The sequence below is a fragment of the Pelobates fuscus genome, chromosome 1 (assembly GCF_036172605.1).
Source record: "Pelobates fuscus isolate aPelFus1 chromosome 1, aPelFus1.pri, whole genome shotgun sequence".
NCBI classification, from domain to species: Eukaryota; Metazoa; Chordata; class Amphibia; order Anura; family Pelobatidae; genus Pelobates; species Pelobates fuscus.
In genome coordinates, this window is record NC_086317.1 from 353808646 (window position 1) to 353829803 (window position 21158).

Genomic DNA, 21158 nt, shown 5'->3' on the forward strand with positions numbered 1-21158 from the left:
ACGAGATTGATGATCTCAAATGTATTAAAAGTTATGGAAAAAAATAAACCTTGGGGGGGAAATAATGGTGCATTGTTTTGTATTATAGGAATACTCTGTGTTGCCGATCAGTGTCACGGGTTGAGAGAGTTGGCCCTGAACTATTATTTGCTCAGTGATGAGCTCCTGCTTGCATTATCTTCAGAGAAACATGTCCGGCTGGAACATCTACGCATTGATGTTGTGAGTGAGAATCCAGGGCAAACACACTTCCATGCAATTCAGAAAAGCAGCTGGGATGCTTTGATAAAGCATTCTCCCAAAGTGAACTTGGTCATGTACTTTTTTCTTTATGAAGAGGAATTTGATCCATTTTTCCGCTATGAGACACCAGTTACCCATTTGTACTTTGGGAGATCAGTGAGCAAAGAAGTGCTTGGCCGTGTTGGTATGACATGTCCACGGTTAGTGGAGTTGGTCGTATGTGCTAATGGACTTAGGCCTCTTGATGAGGAGTTGATTCGAATTGCGGAGCGTTGCAAGAACCTAACTGCCATTGGACTTGGGGAATGTGAAGTCTCGTGCTCTGCTTTTGTAGAGTTTGTTAAGCTGTGCGGTGGACGTCTTTCCCAACTTTCCATAATGGAGGAAGTGTTAATCCCTGATCAGAAGTTTAATTTGGAGCAAATCCATTGGGAAGTTTCAAAGCACCTTGGAAGAGTTTGGTTTCCAGATATGATGCCTACATGGTAGAATTTTAAAACCAGTAAAAAACACTGGATATATGAAAAGAGCACTTTAAATTTCCAAATCTAATGCATGGCAATCAACTAAATTAATTTGTGTTTTGTTTTCTTTCTTCTTTGCTTTAATTAGAATGAAAATAAATGTATCTGTAATGACTTAGGATCCTTTTACTGCATTGGTTTTCATTTGTATATTTTCTATTGACTTAACATGTGTGTGTATATATGTATCCAGACCAGGTCTCGTTTTACTGATCTACATTTGCATCTTGTATTCCACTGTAAAATTATATTGCCTTTATGATAAAATATAAAATAGCATTGTAAATATTTTCCCCATATTCTTTCCAGTTTTTTGTTTTTTTTTTAAATTCTATTTATGTGCTTGCATACAATGGCCGTGTGTTTATTTTCTTTTGCATATTGAAATTAGAGAGAAACAGGCAATTGTACAGGTCAAAACAAAACATGGAATTTGCTCTATACATGCATACCTCACAAGTACACAATGGGAGCAGAGCATGTATGTAAAACGAAAATGTACTTATAGCAGGACTCGACAAATCCCAGGCACATGGTCGCCATGGCGACTAAATATTTTGCACTGGCGTCTGGGCTTGGTCAGCCCGTTCCCTCCTCCTCCTGTCTCAATCCCCATGCAGCTCTCTGTGCGCTGGGAGGAAGTGAGGAACTGTAATTACTTCCTCCTGGTGAATGGCAAGCTAACCTGGCAGGACACGAGGTAAAGATGGCTCTGCCACCATGCCGCAGAGCCGAACCTGCTACTCGCCCGCATGCCGCAGAGTCAACTGGCTGCCCTTAACACTGCGCGACGTCAGCTCGGTAGGAAGTTATTACAGTTCCCTTGACTGACACACACTGACGGAGACAGACACTTTGTTCAAAATCCCTATTGTGCTTTTCAAATAGAGAGCCACGGTGCGTGCTATCAAGATGACGGAAAGCTTTAAAGAGAATTTTTGTAGTGAAGCCTTCAGGCTGTTCAATTACCTCAACCCCATCCTGCACATTTTCTCTCTCCTTTTCAAGTTCTCGAAGATCTAGCTTTTCCAGAATTTGGATAGGACTTCTTAACCTGCTCCTTCTTTGTCTATTGCTGCAATACACTTACTGAATGTTCTTTTTAAGTAGTTCAACTTGAAGGCAGCTATGATACATTGATCCATGGGCAACAGTAGTGAGGTGGTATTTGGTGGTAGGAATTGCACTTGAATGTTAGGGTTCAGCATTATCAACAAGCGGCAAAATGTGGAAAGGGGATATTGTTGTCCTTGCAATAGGCTTTCACCTCTGGAACAAAGCAGGTGTCAAACCAATATTCAAAAAGGGCTGCAGTTACCCATGCTTTTTTGTTAACTCTCCAACGCACTTGAAGTCTAGTTTTAACGTAGTTCTTCAAAACTCTCGGATTTTCCCTTCGGTAAATTAGCAACGGCTTTAGCTTTAAGGTACCAGACGCCTTGCCACTTAAAAGAAGTGTTATTCTATCTTTAGCTGGCTTGTAGCCTGCATTGATTTTTCCTGTCTTGCGATGAAGGTTCTTGCAGGCATCTTCTTCCAGAATAGCCCAGTCTCATCCACATTAAAAATCTGACCCATGGAGGAGCCTCCATCTTGAATAATTTTGGCAAGATCGCTTGGGTAGTTTTCTGCAGCCTCAGTATCTGCAGCCGCTGCCTCTCCTTGGACTTTTATGTAGGTTAGACGTCTTCTTCTCGAACCTATCAAACCATCCACGGCTTGCAGAAATTTCTGCATCCTTTGCTACCGTACCTTTCTTAGCCTTCAAGTCATTGGATGGGCTTAAGGCTTTACTTTTATATAATTGCCTGGTTGACAGGAACATGGCATGCAGTCTGATTTTCTATCCAAAGTATTAAAGGACCACTATAGGCACCCAGACCACTTAAGCTCAGTGAAGTGGTCTGGGTGTCAGGTCCCCCTAGTTTTAACCCTGCAGCTGAAAACATAGCAGTTTCAGAGAGCAAATCGAAGTTCCTAAAGTATGTACAGGTACTGTAACTGGATTTCTAAATTATTAAGCTTAAATTCACTGACAGGGTGCAGTGGGTGTATCAGGGCCTGTAGTGGGGGTGGTCAGGATCTGTAGAGGGGTATCAGGGGCTGTAGTGGGGGTGGTCAGGAACTGTAGAGGGGTATCAGGGGCTGTAGTGGGGGTGGTCAGGAACTGTAGAGGGGTATCAGGGGCTGTAGTGGGGGTGGTCAGGAACTGTAGAGGGGTATCAGGGGCTGTAGTGGGGGTGGTCAGGAACTGTAGAGGGGTATCAGGGGCTGTAGTGGGGGTGGTCAGGAACTGTAGAGGGGTATCAGGGGCTGTAGTGGGGGTGGTCAGGAACTGTAGAGGGGTGTCAGGGGCTGTAGTGGGGGTGGTCAGGAACTGTAGAGGGGTATCAGGGGCTGTAGTGGGGGTGGTCAGGAACTGTAGAGGGGTGTCAGGGGATGTAGTGGGGTGTCAGGGGATGTAGTGGGGTGGGTATGGGCAGTAGTGGGGGGGGGGGGGGGGCAGGGGGTCGGGCTCTAGTGGGGTGTCAGGGGAAACAGCCATGCCAGTCTTCCTAGCCTTTATGGTGCTCTGCTTACAGTGAATTAAGGAGGGGGGAAAAGGGATCACCTGGTCATCCTTTTCTGTGACAGATCTAGCATGACGAAGGGAAAATAGGTTTCACACAGTAAAATATAAAGGTACAGTACTGTACAGTAATAGATTTCCATTTATGCAGGTTTTTGGACCGGACTTCAACTCTGGCGGGCAACACTAATCTCACTGGCGAACAGCAACTCCGGGGCGTGGGACTGATAGGAACTCCATGCATCAGCTCCGCCTCTTCGGCCATACTGCGGCTGCACGGTGCGGAAATGTCCGTACTCGTGAGGAACTTTACGTACACTCGCGAGTGCGGACATACCCGCGAGTGTACATTAAAGTGAGGGTACGCAAAGCGGGGTATGCCTGTATGTTGTTCAACCATAATTGACCTCTGTCATATTACGTGCACCCACACTTATTATATATCATTTATATATGAAATGAAAGCCGTTTCTCCTGAACAAAATGTTATATAATAAGTGTGGGTGCATGTAATATGAAAGCGGTAAATATGTGTATTCCATTGCAGTAAAAGTTAAAATGCCATACAGAACTTGAAAAATAACAAAATATCTTTGCTTCTCATTTCTTTTTTAAAATGTAATTCATATGAAATTATGACCTATAGATGTGTATATTTTTTTTTTTTTTAGATTGTATTCATATTTATGATATACAGATCTACACTGCTCAAAAAAATTAAGGGAACATTTAGAACAACACAATGTAACTCCAAGTCAATCACACTTCTGTGAAATAAAACTGTCAACTTAGGCAACACTGAGTGACCATTTCACACGATGTTGTGCAAATGGGATAGACAACAGGTGGAAATTATAGGCAATTAGCAAGACACCCCCAATAAAGGAGTGGTTCTGCAGGTGGTGACCACAGACCACTTCTCAGTTCCTATGCTTCCTGACTGATGTTTTGGTCACTTTTGAATGCTGGCGGTGCTTTCACTCTAGTGGTAGCATGAGACAGAGTCTACAACCCACACAAGTGGCTCAGGTAGTGCAGCTTATGAATCGAGCTGTGGCAAGAAGGTTTGCTGTGTCTGTCAGCGTAGTGACCAGAGCATGGAGGCGCCACCAGGAGACAGTCCAGTACATCAGGAGACGTGGAGGAGGCCGTAGGAGGGTAACAACCCAGCAGCAGGACCGCTACCTTCGCCTTTGTGCAAGGAGGAATAGGAGGAGCACTGCCAGAGCCCTGCAAAATGACCTCCAGCAGGCCACAAATGTGCATGTGTCTGCTCAAACAGTCAGAAACAGACTGTTGCCACTGGCGCCTTGTGCTCTTCACGGATAAAAGCAGGTTCACACTGAGCACGGCCAAGGTCCAAGTAAAACAGCATATCTGTATGGCATTTTAACTGTGAATGTCATAATACTGTTAGCTTATCCTGCAATGAAATACAAATATTTGTATTCAACAATGTTTCATGAGTGCAACAGTACCCCACATGTACAGGTTTTATGGGGTTTTGAAAAGTTACAGGGTCAAATATAGGGCTTTTCCATTTTTTCCCATTTCAGTTTACCAGATTGGTTTGCTGGGCTTATGTTGCTTTTGAGACCATATGAAAGCCCAGGAATTAAAATTCTCCTAATCATGTCATAACATTTGTAAAAGGAAAACAACCCAGGGTATTCAAAATGGGACATGACCAGTCTGTTTTAGTAGCCACTAAAGTAGTCACAAGCCCTAGTCAAAGTTAGTGTTCATCATTGTTTTTTGCTTGTTTTCACACAATAAAATGCACTTTCACTGATATCATATTGTCTGTATGTTCACTAGACTACAGGAAATACTACGCTATCATTTTGTTTCCTGCTTCTACATATTTTGTAAAGAGGTCCGTGGATAGTGGTGGTGTGCTACCAGAAGACACTAATAAATTATTGAAATAAAGTTTTCAAATTTTTATAACAAAAAAAACAAACATTCAATGGGACAAAGTAACACAGTATATACCAATGTAATAATATATCAAACAAAATAAACTATATATGGAAAACAGGTCAATTACACACTAGTATCTCCTTTCAGAGAACTCAAAATGAATACCTTAAATGAAAACCATTCATGATCAATAGTGGTCTCTTTTACCTGTTCTATCACATTATTGTGTTAATGAACACTGCAATATAAAAATTGCAAATATGTATAAATAAAACAAAAATGTTACTTTATGAGGGTATCCATCCCACGTTACTTTTTGTTGAGAAATATAAAAAAAATTGGAAGCGTTTTGGTTGTGTAGCTGCAAACTTTTCTACATGTTTTATAGGTTATTTAACTTTTAAAAAAATGTTTTTTTACTAATCTAAAAAAATTCTAGAAATGTTTATATTCCATCAAAGTATTCTATTCGATCAAATAAGACAGCAGAGGGTAAAAAAGCCTTTCATCCTCTGTTCTTCAAGATAGAGTCTACCCACACAGCAGGGAAGAAGTGATATACATAGCCAATTGTGCCTCGTTTCCACTGAGCGGATCGGTTCGGGTTGGTACAATTTGGAAGGTTTTGAATGGTCCGGCCTATTCCGGCGAGCGTTTCCACTGCAAGTTGGAACGCCTGAAGGCTTGCGTGGTTTACGCCAAATGCCTAGTGTGGCGTCACACTAGGGCGACAACATACCTGACGCTACAAATAACAATAATGGAGGTCATCCAGCTGCTCGTTTTTGCTCTATTTTGCTTTTGGTTCTTTGAAATCAAAGTACATGCCGCACTTTATGAGAGAAGGTTGCGAGCGGCGAAGAGAAACAGCAGAAAAGAGAAGAAAACTTATTATTATTATTATTATTGCCATTTATATAGCGCCAACAGATTCCGTAGCGCTTTACAATATTTTGAGAGGGGGGGATGTAACAATAAATAAGACAATTACAAGAAAACTTACAGGAATAATAGGTTGAAGAGGACCCTGCTCAAATGAGCTTACAGTCTATAGGAGGTGGGGTATTAGAAACATTAGGATAGGAAATATCAAGTAGGAGTGGAGGAGAGAGCAAAGCACTATCCCATAGGGACAGGTATGTAAGGGAGAGATTACTCTGGGAGGCCATACGCTTTCCTGAAGAGATGGGATTTAAGGCCCTTCTTAAATGATTGAAGACTAGGGGAGAGTCTGATGGCCGTAGGCAAGTTATTCCATAGGAGAGGAGCCGCCCGTGAGAAGTCCTGCAAGCGTGAGTTGGCCGTACGGGTGCGAGCAGCGGTCAGGAGGTGGTCGCGGGCAGAGCGGAGGGTCCGAGGAGGGGCATACCTCTGGATCAGTGAAGAGATATGAGGGGCTGGAATTGTTCAGTGCTTTAAATGTATGGGTTAGCACTTTGAATTGACTCCTATAGGATACAGGGAGCTAATGTAAGGACTGGCAGAGGGGCGAGGTGTGAGAGGACCGACTGGATAGGAAAATCAGTCTAGCTGCAGCATTCATTACAGACTGTAGCGGGGCAGTACGGCTTTTGGGGAGACCAATCAGGAGAGGGTTTGGTCTTGAGGAAAAGAGTTGCCATTGCACTGTGGAAGCTGGCTACCAACAGTGAATACAGAAGTATTGGTCATCTTTTTGGTTTCAGTAAATCATCAGTGTTCCGGTGTGTGCAGGACTTCTGTAAGGCTGTATGCACATTGCTAGCTCCTGAAATTATTCATTTTCTGGACTGGCAAAAGCTTAAAGACATGGCTGACTACTTTGAGAACAGGTGGGGCCTTCCACAGTGTGTTGGTGCTATTGATGGGTCACACATACCAATAATAGCACCACAAGAATACTACACTGACTTCTTCAACAGAAAAGGCTGGAGTAGTGGATGGAAAAGGACTATTCTGGAGTGTGAATGTAGGAAAGCCTGGGAGCTTGCATGATGCTCGGTTTCTACGACTGTCCACATTTTGGGATTGGATTGGCCAGGGAGGTCTGTATCCTGTTTGCATTAAGAACATTGGGGGGGGGGGGTGAATGTTGGCTATTATGTGCTCGGGGACTCTGCCTACCCTTTACAAAATTTCCTGAAATGGCCGCCTGACACCAGAACAACAAACCTACAACAAGAAAACATCCAGGGCACGGGTCGTAGTTGAAAATGCATTCAGAAGACTTAAGGGTAGGTGGCGTTGTCTTATAAAGAGGAATGACTGTGACATTGCACTTGTCAAATCCATGGTGCTTACTTGCTGTGCTCTTCACAATCTTTGTGAAAGACATGGAGAAGACTTCCACCAGGATTGGAATACGTCTGCAGAAGAGCCAGGACGGGTAATTACACAGGATAGCGAAGAGGAGTGCAGTGAAATACGTCAGGCTCTCATGCGGCACCTCAACATTTCATTTCTTACCCTGGTTTTATTAACATTTTATTACGGTTTTATTAAAGTTTTAATAAAGTTTTACATTTAATCAGACACACAAAAAGTCTCTCCTGTTTTTTATTCAACTGAAAAAGTGATCTTTCCAAATATACTTACAAGTACAGAGTAAAAAAATACATTTACAAATAAACCTTTTTTACAAAAACCAAAAATAAATATATTTATCAAAAAATAAAAATAAATAAGTGTACAGGTCCTGTGCTAGCTGAAAGGCACTACTGCCTGGGCGGTGACCTGGGATCACGACTGCCTCCCAGTACTTGAACAAGCTGCCCAAGGACACCAAGGAAGGCCTGGTTGAAGGTAGCCAAATGCTACATCTGCTGCCGGGCGATTTCTGCCTCCTGGTGCCTCGCTTCCTGGGCATCCTGACGCAGTGCCTGAAAGCGCCGCTCAGAAAGGTTCTCCATCCTTTCCTGCTGCCTTTCCTCTGCTGCCCGCATATCCTCCATGACTGTGCGCAAATCCAGCTGAAACCGTCTCCTATCACCTGGAATATACAAAAGACCATAATAGTGTTTTTTTTTTTTGTAGCAATTGGTACAAAAAACTGGTGGATATATATTATTTAACATAATGTAAATAAGGAAAAGATGTAACACATAAGAACAGTATAAGCACAAAGTAAAATAAACACAATATACTTAAGATAAGCTCAAAATACAATGAAATTTAAATAGCAGTATATACAGACAATGTACAATTATGATTATGGATTTAATTATGCAAACAAACTACATATAGAAGCATTTTGAATCAGTTCACAGTTTGCTGTGAATTAAAAGTTAGGAAAATGCACAATTACAATTTTCACTCTGAACATCATGTCTCTTACCAGTGTGCGGGGGTGCATTGGGCATAATCTGTGGTTGGGTCGGTGTTGACGTCATCGTACTGGTGCTGCTGAACGACATTGATGGACCATCGTCAGAAACATAAGAAAAGCTTGAGGTATGATTGGAGAGTCCTTCAACTGTATCTGAAAATGCACAGATCAATAGTTCAGTACACTGTACAAATAAAATGTGTTTTTTGGTGCAAATAGTCAATGGTTTTGTGCAGTGAATTTATAAATGGTTAGCAGAGCGAAAGCCAATGCAAAGTAGGAAAAAAAAAAAATCTTACCAACGGGTTCTATCATGGATTCGAGAAGTGCAGATGCAGAGTCCAGACCTCCCTCCCTGCCTTGGTTTGCCGGCCTATGACCGTAAATGGCATCCATGGCGTCGTACCACTTCCAAGTACTTCGACTGTTTCCACTACGGCTGTTGGCATCCTTAATTTTTTTATATTGGCCTTTCAGCTTTTTAAGCTTTGCCCTACACTGACCCGATGTCCGTTCAAATCCCTCAGCTGCCATCCGCTGAGAAATATCTTTATACACCTTTTCATTTCTCACTGATCCATCAAGTTCACTCTGAATAACGCTATCGCCAATTATAGTTAGGAAAGTGGATAGTTCCTGAGCCGACCAGATCTTGCTGTTGTTTGCAGGCATCCTTCTCCTATTATCTGGACTAAACGTCGACGTGGTGTTTGTTTTGCGCTTGCCTTTGACGTGAGCATTGACGTTTTTCTGTCCGCCAATCAGTGGAATGTATTGTGTGACGCCAGTAGCTCCGCCCTAACCTCACCGTACCATTTCCTTTGGCCCTACATCTGAAGGAGGACCATGAATGGTGCGGTTTGGTTCGGTTGTATGGGCCACTTTCATAATGGAAACACTCAAAATAGCGTACCGTACCGAACCGATCTGCTCAGTGGAAACGAGGCATTGGAGTCCCAAACATGTGAAAACTAGACAGCCTTGGGTCCGCTAGCTCCTGGCTCAGTGCAATAGATTAGTTATCGAATGCGTAAAAGTTACCTGCTAACTTCAGTATGCAATCCAGGCAGCCTTAGGCCAGAATGCCTGCTGCTACTTCAAGGGTGGGGACAATTCTTTTATACTCCCGTCAGTGAAACTTTATACCAAGTGCCACAGATATAAGGGTTTGGGGCTCATGCAGCTCCAGTACAAACCCTACTGTAGGGTTTGTCCAGGATCAAACGTAGAAGAACCAGCACACACTAATCTAGCAAATTTGGTTGAAGTCGCCATTTGTGGGCAGTTATGGTAGGCAGTTGCTTCTGTATGGAACTTTTAAATCGGTAGCACTATCATCACCAGTCGAAGTATCACAATCTGAACAGCAAGAGTAGCCACCACACCATCTATATGGGCACAGGAAATGGGCAGCAGGAAGATAGGATGTCACAGTGGAGGTTATGTAGAAGTTACCTGCAGAAGTTTTGTTGGAGAACAACCTGGGGATTCTGGTAAGCCAGTGTCTTGCTTATATTCAGGTTGCTGCAATGGCCCATGGCCAAGCCAAACAAGTTGATTCTCCACTTCCAAGCACTCTCACAAGCCTGCTGCAGAGCAGGTTGGAGATCCTACCTTGGTAACCTACATGTTTTAGTTTGCACAGGTAAATCACAATGGCCTCATCCACTATGACAGTGAAGAAGGTAGCCAAGGATCTCATCTGCTAGCAGAATGCTTGGTTGTATAGGGAGAGGTATTAGCAGTAGAAAGAAGGAAGTGCTCATGCCATTGTACAGAACACTGGTGAAACCTCACTTGGAGTATTGTACGCAGTACTGGAGACCGTATCTCCAGAAGGATATTGATACATTGGGGAGAGTTCCGAAAAGGGCTACTAAACTGGTTCATGGATTGCAGGATAAAACTTACAAGGAACGGTTAAAGGAACTTAACATGTATAGCTTGGGAAAAAAGACGAGATGGGGGGTATATGATAGAAACATTTAAATACATAAAGGGAATCAACACAGTAAAGGAGGAGACTATATTTAAAAGAAGAAAAACTACAGCAACAAGAGGACATAGTCTTAAATTAGAGGGGCAAGGGTTTAAAAATAATATCAGGAAGTATTACTTTACTGAGAGGGTAGTGGATGCATGGCATAGTCTTCCAGCTGAAGTGGTAGATGTTAACACAGTCAAGGAGTTTAAGCATGCGTGGGATAGGCATAAGGCTATCCTAACTATAAGATAAGGCCGGGGACTAATGAAAGTATTTAGAAAATTGGGCAGACTAGATGGGCCGAATGTTTCTTATCTGCCGTCACATTCTTTGTTTCATCTGTATGTTTACCGTAGTGGTCGAGTGAGATTCTTTTGGACAAGGGCACACAGATTCCCTCTGAACTACTCCAGCAGATTTAGGAGCTGAGTGAGGTCTGAGTGATCTGGTCTGCTCCATACCACTCAAGGCTTTCAGAAACACTGAGGCTGACTGAAATGTACTCCTCTTTATAGACCATGAAGAGCTGCCTGAGGAGATTGTCCCTCTTTGAACTCCTTCATAAGCACACGGCCTGTGGGTATCTACATTTGTTCCAGGAGTAATGGGTGGATAAAACTACGCAGGAAATGGCTATCTTCCCTTAGGTACTTTTTCTAAAAGCCTGTGGGCATCTACATTTGTTCCATGAGTAATGGGAGGATACAACTACAGAGGAAATGGCTATCCTCCCTTGTGCTAAAAGCATTGAATATAGAGCTCATCAGTCCCAATACATAAAATTGAAACCAAATAAATAAAATTACATACACAATATCCCAAATCCCTATGCACATTTAAATAACTTTAGGATTTTTTTAGTATCACTCCAAAGGCTATTGAAATGTAAGCCCACCAGCCATGTCAAGGCTGCTTTGAGCTAAAGGGGAAAATATGTAGATAAAAATGGGTATTCGTCTAAACCTCTGCACACGTATTATCCCTAAATGGGGTACACATGGCTTAGGCCGCAGTGTGTCTTTCAGTCTCTCTGTTTTTTATTCTATGTATTGAGGCTGATAAGTACCAGAGTCACTGCTGCTGCTCAGAAGCAGTGGAGTTTGAGCCTAATTTTGTATATGCTTTTTGTATTCAGCAATCACAACTCAGACGCACACAGTGAAAATATTAAAAATGATTTGTATTAAATAGAGAAGATAAAATGTGGGGGTCTGCTCAAGAACTTTCTAATTCTTTTTATGGGGGAGAGATGTGATGACCTTGCAACACCCTCTGATGACCAACCTGAAATGTGGGGATTTGCATAATTTCAGTATGCAAATTAGTGCCACCATATAAGCCTTTACTATTAAGCTTTGCTTTTTCCGCCAAAGTTGTCTTTTTATTATTGTTGCATGTTCTTCAATGCCATGGTTTTATTTATGAAAATGTTTCTCACCATATGTAAGGATATTTTGCTAAAGTTCGAGAAAGAAATGATTTTACACTTATCATGAACCAACACGATAGCAGAAATGATGTATTTCCATATAGTGTCAGACTATTGTTCTATACAGATAATTGTACAAAAGTAAATCCTGCACTCAATCTCCCAATCTACTAATCTACATTTCATGAGTCCCAATACATAAAATAAAAACAAAATAAAATTACCTGCGCACTATCCCAAATCCCGATGCACATTTCAAAACCATTTTTGTATGTATTTGTTTTTTTAAATACAAAAAAATTGGACAATCACAACTCAGGTGCACACAATGAAAATATTAAGAATAATTTGTATGAAAAAAACTTCCCTTAAATAAAGAAGATAATGCTCCAAAGAATTCATCTTGTCTTCCAAAACAAGTATATACAGCAAATGGGATATTTCTTACCAGCCATTATTCTGGCAAAAAAAAAGTGTGAGTGGCTAATTGGAATATTAAATTTCTAGCACTTTTCGTGCACATTCACTATGTTGTCCTGCATTCTGTTTCCTAAGCAGTGTTTCCCCTATTTGCTGTATATACTTGTATTTGCTTTTGTATGTTACCGCCCACCCTAATAAAAAATAATAAGTGTGCAGGGCTTACAAAAATAACCCTTTTATGAGATTTTACCTTTTTGCTTAAAGAAGCAAGGTAAATTGTTGGTGTAGGGCTCATCTAAGAGGTTTGCCTGTTATTTGAATGTGCATAGGGATTCGGGATAGTGTGCAAGTAACATCTTGCTTTTTTAACCCCTTAAGGACCAAACTTCTGGAATAAAAGGGAATCATGACATGTCACACATGTCATGTGTCCTTAAGGGGTTAAACAAAAACAAAAAAAATTTTATTCTATTATTATTATTATTATTTTATTATTTAAATAGCGCCATCAGATTCCGTAGCGCTGTACAAAGGTGCAATAAAATTCTGGCTCCATCTATTGATTATACCTTAGATGTGCAAAGTTGGCTTTCTCAGCCTACATTTCTTGATCATCATACGTTCTTTACACTCTTTTGACATAAGGATCCCTGTGTCAAAAGAATGAAATGTAAAAAGAATGAAAGGTTTTATTATGTAGTTTACTGTGTAGTTTACTGTCTAATACATTAAAATGCTAAAGGCTAATTTAATAAAACTCCTTTACCCTCCAGAGAATGTTTGTTTAAATGTATCCTTAACTGGAGGATTAGAGGAAATACCCAGTGCTGCACGAATGACAGACTGACTAGTAAGAAGATTACCTGCTTTCCCAGAATACACTGGGGAGGATAATTGGAGAACTTATACTAGAATGGTTTCAAGATACATTCGTGCAATCGCTCAGTCTAAATAATGCAGAAGTCACCTGCATAACACTGCAGTATTGACGACAGGTAGATACTATTGTTTGGAAGGAAAGTAACACAATCCCAGATCACATTGATATGAGTTAAACCCTTGTCCTACATACAGCAGCTGCAGCGGCGTATTCTATGATTTCTGTGGCCCTATAAGCAGGTCTAATGACAGCTTGAAGAAATTCTGCTCTTTGGCATTACATGTACAATAAGGTCAGTGTTATCATTTTATTCTTAGTGTGTGTGTGTGTGTGTCAATTGTCTAGTGATCATAAAATAATTAAGGTTAATTTACTAACAAGCTATATGAAACATGCACAATGCACTTTAATTTCTAAATTAAAAGGCAGCTCTTACGCTTCCAAAGCTGGGGTGAGATAAATACCTGTATTCCTACATAACTGTATTGAAAACAAATATTCCTTTTTTTTTTTTTTCCTTTTCCCATCTTTTCACAAGACCAGTACATATTAAATCTGTAGCCATGTAATAGTTATATAAACATTTAAGCATTACAAAAAATCACATTTCCGGCCATGTGGGTTATTCACTAGGAACCAGCTAGCTATTTCCAGCTAACACGACCAAATTGCAATCAAATGTACAGTTCTCATATTTACCAAAATAAATTCAGGCTCTTTCATGACCATCTGGCGTTTGCTTTAAAATGATCACATGTGAACTTGATATACAGTAAAGGATATGCATATTTATCAAAATCTGAATTTCATCTGGATTTACTCTAAACAAATACACTAGGAGGTAAATTCATCAATTCAATTCAATTGCTGTGCAGATGCATCTGCAGAAATCCACAATATTTCGTCCACTGCCAATACAAGCAGGCAATGGGCAAAAGGGTTAAATAGTCAAATACGATAAAATAATATTAAGTTAATACATCATAGTTATAAAATAATCATATAATATGCATTTTATAACCTACACATTCATGGGAGAAAGATACAGAAAGAAAAAGGGATGGTAAAGGACGGATACAATTCCATGTAATTACAGAACAAAGCATATGGCATAGAATAACTAGGAGGCCGGTATCCAAATAGTGATAACGACAACATTTGCAATGTATAAGGTTATATTATAATTCAACTCTGTCTGCAAATTTGATTCCATCAAATTATGTAATGACACATAACGGACAATTCTGGTGAATAATTAGAGATTATAAGCATTTGATTCAATACTGTTCTATTGCATCTGGAAAGGCTGAAATCAGCACTACATTCAACAGAATTGCAAATTGTAAACATTGATATAGTTTGTAATCTATGTTTTGATTCTGTGGTTTAAAAACCCTGGATGGTACCAGATTTTCTTTAATCCAGGCTGGAGGCATGCAATGTTTATTGAATAACCCTGATAATAAATACAAACAGGGTCAAGTTTAGTTGCCAAAAGGAACAAGCAATGGTCAAACCCACAATTGCAGCAGTAATTCACTTAATGTGTCTTTCATAACAGCAAACAAAGTCAATATTCTGTGAGCCACAATCCATAGCTTCCAGCTCTGAGGGGGTAAATTGCACCACTGGCTTCACCTAGATAGGCAGACCCACCTGGAAAGGGGTTTGGTCCACCAAATTAATGGCAGGTCAGCTTGGCATGAATGTATGCCTGGCTGCCTGGCACACTCTGCAGGGTCCTAATGCCCTGAACATAGAGCAAACACATAGAATGATGCCCTTGTGCTATGCTTGTTGGAGACTGTTCCCTGGTATCCCTAAAATTGAGACACCAGGCAACTAAGTCGGGACCGCGGAACAGGACCTAAAATCAGGACTGTCTTGTCAAAATCTGAATTCTTGGGAGGCCTGCACATTAGTATTCTCTGTATAATACTGTGACCAGCCACAAAATAAACATTCTGAATGAGAAATTTCATTTACCAATGCTAAATCCCTTGTTGTGGCTTTTAAGCAGGTTATTTGTTGGCCACTTAATGCAGAAGTAAATGTATAAAAAACGTCAAACTTTTTTTTAAAAACGCTATTAAAAAGTCACTAATATTACAGCACATTGAGTGCTATTAACCAGTTAACCTCACAAATGTGTCTATTTCAAAAGTAAGCGATGGCACTTTGATGCCCCAAGCATCCAAGTCAAGCTTCACTCTTTTTCACATATATTATTATTATTATTATTATTATTATCGCCATTTATATAGCGCCAACATAGTCTGTAGTGCTTTACAATATTATGAGAGGGGAGATTTAACTATAAATAGGACAGTTACAAGAAAACTTACAGGAACGATAGGTTGAAGAGGACCCTGTTTAACTGAGCTTACAGTCTATAGGATCAATGCAACATCACCCTGACATATTTTGCATTCATTGGTTTCATCCAAGAGTCACTCAGACATTTTGTTTATGATAAAAAAAAATTAAATGCTGTTATACTGTTTTGGGAAGATACTTACTTTATTTTGGGTACTGAGGTACTGTTTGAGGAAAACGTATTAGGTAATTATGGGCCAACCACGCACAGCCTACTTAAAAACCAAAGCAGACGATTTAAAGAAAAACTATAGTGTTAGAAATACAAAACTGTATTCCTAACAATAAAGTGCCCTCTTCCAACAAACAGCAAATAAAGTAAAAAAACAACAACCTATAAACACTTACCTGATTCAAACTCCTCCTCTGCTGATGTCAGTCTATGGAGGGACGGGGACCTAATGTGCATGCGCAGCGAGCACCACTTGTGCATTAGACGTTCCCCATAGGAAAGCATGAGGATGTCCAGCATTATTTCACAGAACCAAACTCTGTGAAAATCCAGAAAGTGCCTCTTGTGGCTGTCTGGTAGACTAGAGGCAGCCATAAACCTTTAATGTAAACATTACTGTTTCTCAAAAAACTGCAATGTTGGACATGGCACGATTAAGAGAACAGTAACACTGCACCAAGACCACTTCAATGAGATAAAGTGGTTTTGGTGCCTATAGAGACCCTTTAAGATCCCATTCAGAAGGTTGCTTTTGGTGTTGATCACAGTGTTTAACAGAGCGCACTATTGTGTTGTATTTTTAATTATGTCAAAGATGCTTTGGAACGAAGAAGACTACAACACTAAAATGTAAGTATTGGTGTGCATTATTGTATAAATGTTAAACGTTATTGCACATTCCATCATACACAGTATATTCACTATGTTTTGGTTTGTTTAATAACCATCTTTGTTTTGCTATTTCTTTATCAGATAGCATCCGTGCCTTACACATTTTAAAACATTGTCACAAAAAGGACTTATTGAATTTGTACAAGTAATGAATAAAAGGTATAGCATTGCTATTTATAACACTGTCCCACTATACGGGGAAAAAGATTACCCAATCATGCTCTAAACGTGAAACTAAATGAAACATATAAGGCATTATTAATTATATGCTTGTGGGTTAATTTTCTAAAGCTGACAAATACATTGCAAGAATAATTATACCTGGACCAGGTATGCCAGTTGATATAGCGTAGAAGACGATAGAAATAAAGCAGTACTGTTATGGTTTCGGCAAGATCAAGAAAAAAAAAGAGTCAGGTCAGACCACGTTGTGAACATAAATATCATATCTTCTGTATGGTACTTTTGGACATGTTAGAGGTAGCTTTATAATGATCATATTTTTACCAGCTGCTACTGTCATTCATGATATCATGGCTAGCCTATAAGATGAATTTAAACTAATGGCGTTTTATGGTTTGTTTGTTTTTTACCTGCAGGCTTCATTCTATAAACTGGTGTCTGATATGACTTTTATGTTTGGGTTGAATCTTTGAGGACATCAGAATATTCGTATCATCATGGTTCAGTTGCTCCCAGCCCAAGAAGCAGCCAGAATCTACCACACTAACTATGTACGCAATGCTCGTGCTATCGGTGTATTATGGGCCGTGTTCACAATCTGCTTCAACATCGTCATGGTCGAAGTCTTTATCCAACCTTACTGGATCGGTGACAGCCTAAACACCCCACAAGCTGGCTATTTTGGCCTGTTCAGTTATTGTATTGGCAATGCTTTGACTTCAGAACTTATCTGTAAGGGAAGTGCCTTGGACTTTGAAAGTATTCCTTCGGGAGCTTTCAAGACAGCCATGTTTTTTGTAGGGATCTCAATGTTCCTGGTGATGGGCTCTATGTTATGTTTCAGTCTTTTCTTTTTCTGCAATTCAGCCACCGTGTACAAGATCTGTGCATGGATGCAGTTAGCTGCAGGTAAGAGAACAGAAGTTGTTTTCATCTGTTTGACTTGGGCAACTTACCCTAGAACCAAGGACAATTCATTGTGTCATAATTTACATTATGTATTTTCCATCACTATTTGTTTATATTTATTTCCTTTATCTGTTGAATTGTTACATTTACTCCCTCCACTTTTGCTTCTATTTGCATATTACACCATTGTTTTTTCCTCAATGTTTCCTATACAGCTGCTGGCCTAATGATTGGATGCTTAATTTATCCTGATGGATGGGACTCTACAGAGGTCAAGCGTATGTGTGGGGATAAGACCGATAAATATACATTGGGAGCATGTACAGTGCGTTGGGCCTATATTCTCGCCATCATTGCAATCATGGATGCCCTTATACTCTCTTTTCTTGCCTTTGTCCTGGGGAACAGGCAAGATAGCTTGCTGCCAGAAGATTTCAAGATACAGAACAAAGGTAATAATTCTCCATGTGTCCTACTACTCCTGCCATACCGCAAAAGACATGGTTCTACTGCATAGAGCCACTAGCGGTAGCAGTTAGGACAAGCCTCTATATTGCAGCAATCTAAACATTTAAATCTAAAATCTGCAATCTAAACATTTAAATCTAGAGCACCGTACAGGATTAACATACTGTATTTCTGAAACACTGACAGGAGTATTTACTAAAACGAGAAATGTCAGAAATTCAAAGAGACTTTCAGGTTCAAGTACCAAACTGAATTTCAAATTTAGGCCAAATTAGCCAAACTGGAAACATAGTTAACTTGGAGAACTTTTCCAGTTCTGCAATTTTTGCATTGAATTTGAAATTTCACTTTGGTACATAGGTGCATAGTAATCTAGGTGAACAAAAGACTAAACTACCAATTGGAGTCATTTTCAATTATCACCAGTGAAATGTTTTTAGTTCTGCAATATCCTCCTTAAAACTGCACAAAATTACACTGCATAATCAAGGTGGGGTCTTACCTTTTATAAAGAGACCTTTATAAAGAGACAAAATGACCTTTTATAAAGAGACCCAATTAAATTTTGATCACATTAATTAATGCCAGGGGACAGGGGGACAAGAGGGGGGGGGGATCATAGGAGGTGACACAGGTCTCCTGTGAGTCACCCCCTAAAACTCCCCATCCCCTGTGAGTCACCCCCATAACCCTGCATCTCCCCTCTTTCCACAGTGAAAGCTGTAGTATAGAAACTTGATTGCATGTGCAGTACACCCAACAGATTTAAATATCTGAAGGATGTGCCGCACGCATGCGCAGTACACCTGTCAGATTTCTATATCTGAAGGATGTGCCGCACGCATGCGCAGTACATCTGTCAGATTTCTATATCTGAAGGATGTGCCGCACACATGCGCAGTACACCTGTCAGATTTCTATATCTGAAGGATGTGCCGCACACATGCGCAGTACACCTGTCAGATTTCTATATCTGAAGGATGTGCCGCACACATGCGCGGTACACCCTTCTGGTTAGTGGCCCAGCTGATCCTGTGTCATCGGAGTCGGCACGCTCCGCCTCCACCAGAAATCTATCAGAATTCTATAGCTGCATGCGCCCAGCTGATCTCGCCTAATTTCCGGTGATGTAGGTATAGCAATCTGATAGGTATACTTTTCTGATAGAACACCGGCACTGTATACCATTTCCTAATTTGTTATTTATAATCGCTCCCAAGTCCTGTTCATTTAATGTTATCCCTAACTCAAATGCATGACTTTACATTTATTTGTATTGAATCTCATCTGCCACTTGCCTGCCCTGTCCCCCAATGTAACCAAATCCTCTGTAGAGAAGTTACATCGTATTCAGACCTTATTATCTCAGTACGTTCTATTATCTCATACGTTGCTATATATAATGCTATATAAATAATTATAATTCAAATTTGCTGGAATAGTTCACCCCACCTGTCACATGAGATAATATTTTAGTTTTAAAACTGCTCAGAATCATGGGATTTTTGCAATGTTATAGCTTGGGAATTTACCCTTCAGCTACACCACTTAAAAGGTTATGATAAATACTTTCCTATGCCAACACAGATTTAGGTGCATAGGCAGGAGACAGATCGCTTTACTGGCACAATCCAGTGGACATTCTTGCCCGTATGGATCAAGATGCCTTGCGAAATGCAGAAACATATGGACTGTTCTTTCCTTTTGCAATAAAAGCACAACAAATGAAAACAAAATGTACTGTATAATAACAAGCTTTAAAGATATGTTAATACCCCTATTCTATGAAAGTGGTATCAAATATTTACTATAACAAAAGACACAGACCACAAACAGCCTCTATGTTAAACTGTGCAAAGCTGATTTAATGGCTGATGATACAGAAAACACACATGCTTACATTACAAACCATAATTGTTTCATACTGGCAAAAATAAGATTTTCAGAAAATGCTCACTGACATGTTCTATTGTCAGAAATCAAACAGGGTCAGTTTAAAGTCAAACATATAAGGGTATGAACTGTTAAGTGCATTTTTTCCGGTCACCTTTTAGATGATCTAAAACAGAAGGAAATATGAAAACTGATCGTATTATTTCATTGTGCAAATACAAAAATAGATTCTGCAATGTGTCCTGAAAACACTATGACAAAACAATCTAACATTAGCCCTATATGGGAAAGGGAGATACAAGCATTTGCAGAGTTATTTGGGAAAGTGAAAAATGAAAGTTAAATCAAAGTGAATTTTTAACCCAAGGCTAGAGTAGCAAAACTGAAAGTAGAGCTTACTTAGAGAAGTTTCCAATTCTGCTATTTTGGCCTTAAATTTAAAAATTCACTTTGATTTCATCTAACAGGTCTAACATTAGTTGTCCAAAAATATAACATACAGGATCAGTAAAAACGGAGGCAAAATTTTTCTATTTTCAAAATTGTTCTTTTATAAAAAGAAACGTGCACAGGTCCTACAGTCTAAAAGTAGTTTCCAGTCTGCCATAGATAGGATTAAATGCAACATATTTGACCAAACGAGTTATAATGTTTCAGTACACATTTCTATCCAGAGAGAATTCTCATTGTTTTATTTTAATTTTTTACAGAAGAAGATGGTGGCTGAAAAATATTATCATCGATGGCCTTCAGTGACGTTCATGGAGCTTCATTGGTTTGCATTTCTCTTTTTTGTAAGAAGAGCAAGTACTCGGTGCTGGTGATTAACTCTATGACGAGAGGCCCTGCCTACTGTACAGAATTGACCTTACACTGTCCTTCATTGATGTGAAATTAAAAAGTTTATTTTGTAAATCAAAGTGCAACTAAATAATAATAATAAAAACCCTATGAAGCCTTTCAACATAAGTGAAAATTCAAAGTGCAGATCTAATTTAAGGTCTGGGTAGCCAAACTAAAAGCATAGGTGACTTAGAGAATGTTTACATTTTGGCTATTTTTCCCCTAAATTTGAAATCAATTTTGTATTTTCAGCTTAGTGAATAAACCTGTACGTTTCCTAAAGACATGAGTGCAGTGATGCTCAAAGACATATTGCTTGCCAACTGATGGTGGCTTGGTAAATACAATTTGAGGTGCTGGAGG

General features: G+C 39.9%; 2 protein-coding genes across 4 annotated transcripts in view; both read left to right on the top strand.

Moving 5' to 3' along the window:
• Positions 1-1066, top strand: part of FBXL3 (F-box and leucine rich repeat protein 3) — a 12303-nt gene extending 11237 nt beyond the window's left edge. For all 3 annotated transcript variants that reach the window (XM_063425869.1, XM_063425859.1, XM_063425864.1), the window contains exon 5: positions 89-1066. In XM_063425869.1, coding sequence (XP_063281939.1) covers positions 89-732 — 644 coding nt within the window. In that variant the 3' untranslated portion in view covers positions 733-1066. The remainder of the gene's footprint in view (positions 1-88) is intronic.
• Positions 1067-13313: 12247 nt separating this feature from the next.
• On the top strand, positions 13314-20854 carry LHFPL5 (LHFPL tetraspan subfamily member 5). Its single transcript, XM_063444687.1, has 4 exons — positions 13314-13571; positions 17099-17591; positions 17807-18043; positions 20663-20854. The coding sequence occupies exons 2-4, from the start codon at positions 17180-17182 to the stop codon at positions 20677-20679; spliced, it is 666 nt and encodes a 221-aa protein (XP_063300757.1). The 5' UTR covers positions 13314-13571; positions 17099-17179; the 3' UTR covers positions 20680-20854.
• The last annotated feature ends 304 nt before the right edge of the window (positions 20855-21158 follow it).